General features: G+C 54.1%; 1 protein-coding gene across 1 annotated transcript in view; it reads right to left on the bottom strand.

Annotated features, from left to right (window-relative positions):
• The window catches only part of LOC144493182 (uncharacterized), a 40,506-nt gene extending 39,708 nt beyond the window's left edge, over window positions 1-798 (bottom strand). Inside the window, exons 1-2 of the mRNA XM_078212077.1 lie at window positions 791-798; window positions 64-311 (exon numbers count right to left, since the gene is read on the bottom strand). Of these exons, the coding sequence (XP_078068203.1) occupies window positions 64-311; window positions 791-798 (256 nt within the window). The remainder of the gene's footprint in view (window positions 1-63; window positions 312-790) is intronic.
• Between the last annotated feature and the right edge of the window lie 278 nt (window positions 799-1,076).

Here is a 1,076-nt window from a genome sequence, read left to right as displayed (position 1 = left end):
CTGCGGGAGGGGGGGCGGAGCTCGGCCCTTCTCCGCGGCCCGCGGGTTAAGCGCGGTACTTACCCGCCTCGACACAAAGCGGCGTCTCTGGGTCGAGGCCGTGCCGGCTCGGCCTCTCTGGGCTGCCACTGGCTCTCTGAATAAGCGCCACTGCAGGCCGGGCTCCGGATCGGGGTCGGAGCCGCTTCTGAGGACCGATCAGGGGCAGGATCAGCTCTCGGGATGGGGGTGTGAGTGCAAGGTCTCGGGTCCGGGGGAGGGGGAAACTCGGGGCCGCTCCTCGCGCTCGCTTTCTCACCGCCGCCAGCCGACTTTCGGAAAGTGGCGCGGAGAAAGCACGTGATCAAACCCACCTCCTCATTAACATAATGCGAATGTCCCGCCCCTCGTTAATATAATGCAAATGTTCGCCCCCTCATTAACATGACACGGATGTCCCGCCCCCTCATTAACACGATCGGGAGGCCCGTTCGTTAACATGACATCGCGCTCCCGCCTCCTTATTAACATAGCCTTTCCCCTGGGCGGTCTAAATATCTTTCTGAGCAAGAGGAAACTTCCTGCTCAACCCTTTATTCATTGATACCGGCGATTAAAGTTAAAAACAGCAAATACAGCCATGTGGAAGCTGAGTGTGTTCCTAACCATCTACTCCAGCCCAAATCTCAGCTCAATCCCCAATAGGTCATCAATGCAGAGACCATCAGATTGGAGAGAATTCAGATAGCCCAGGCAGCGTGAACTGTGCAGCAACTAACATCACAGCCTGCTCTCACTGCTCTATACTTACATCGCCATATTGAGTTATACGTATAGTTAAAATCATAGAATCCCTACCATGCAAAACAGGCCATTCAGTTCATCAAGTCTGCACCATCTCTCCAAAAGAGACCCCATCTAGGCCCAATTCCCCACCCAAACCCCACGCATTGATCGCGGCCAATCCCCCTAACCTTCGCACCTTGAACACTAAGGGGCAATTTACAAAGAACAAAAAGCAAAGTGCAGCACAGGAACAGGCCCCTTAGTCCGCCAAACCTATGCCGATCATGATGCCCTAACTATCTAAAAAAAAA

Source organism: Mustelus asterias, chromosome 4 (assembly GCF_964213995.1).
Source record: "Mustelus asterias chromosome 4, sMusAst1.hap1.1, whole genome shotgun sequence".
Classification (NCBI taxonomy): Eukaryota; Metazoa; Chordata; class Chondrichthyes; order Carcharhiniformes; family Triakidae; genus Mustelus; species Mustelus asterias.
This window is presented reverse-complemented; position numbering and strand designations above follow the sequence as displayed.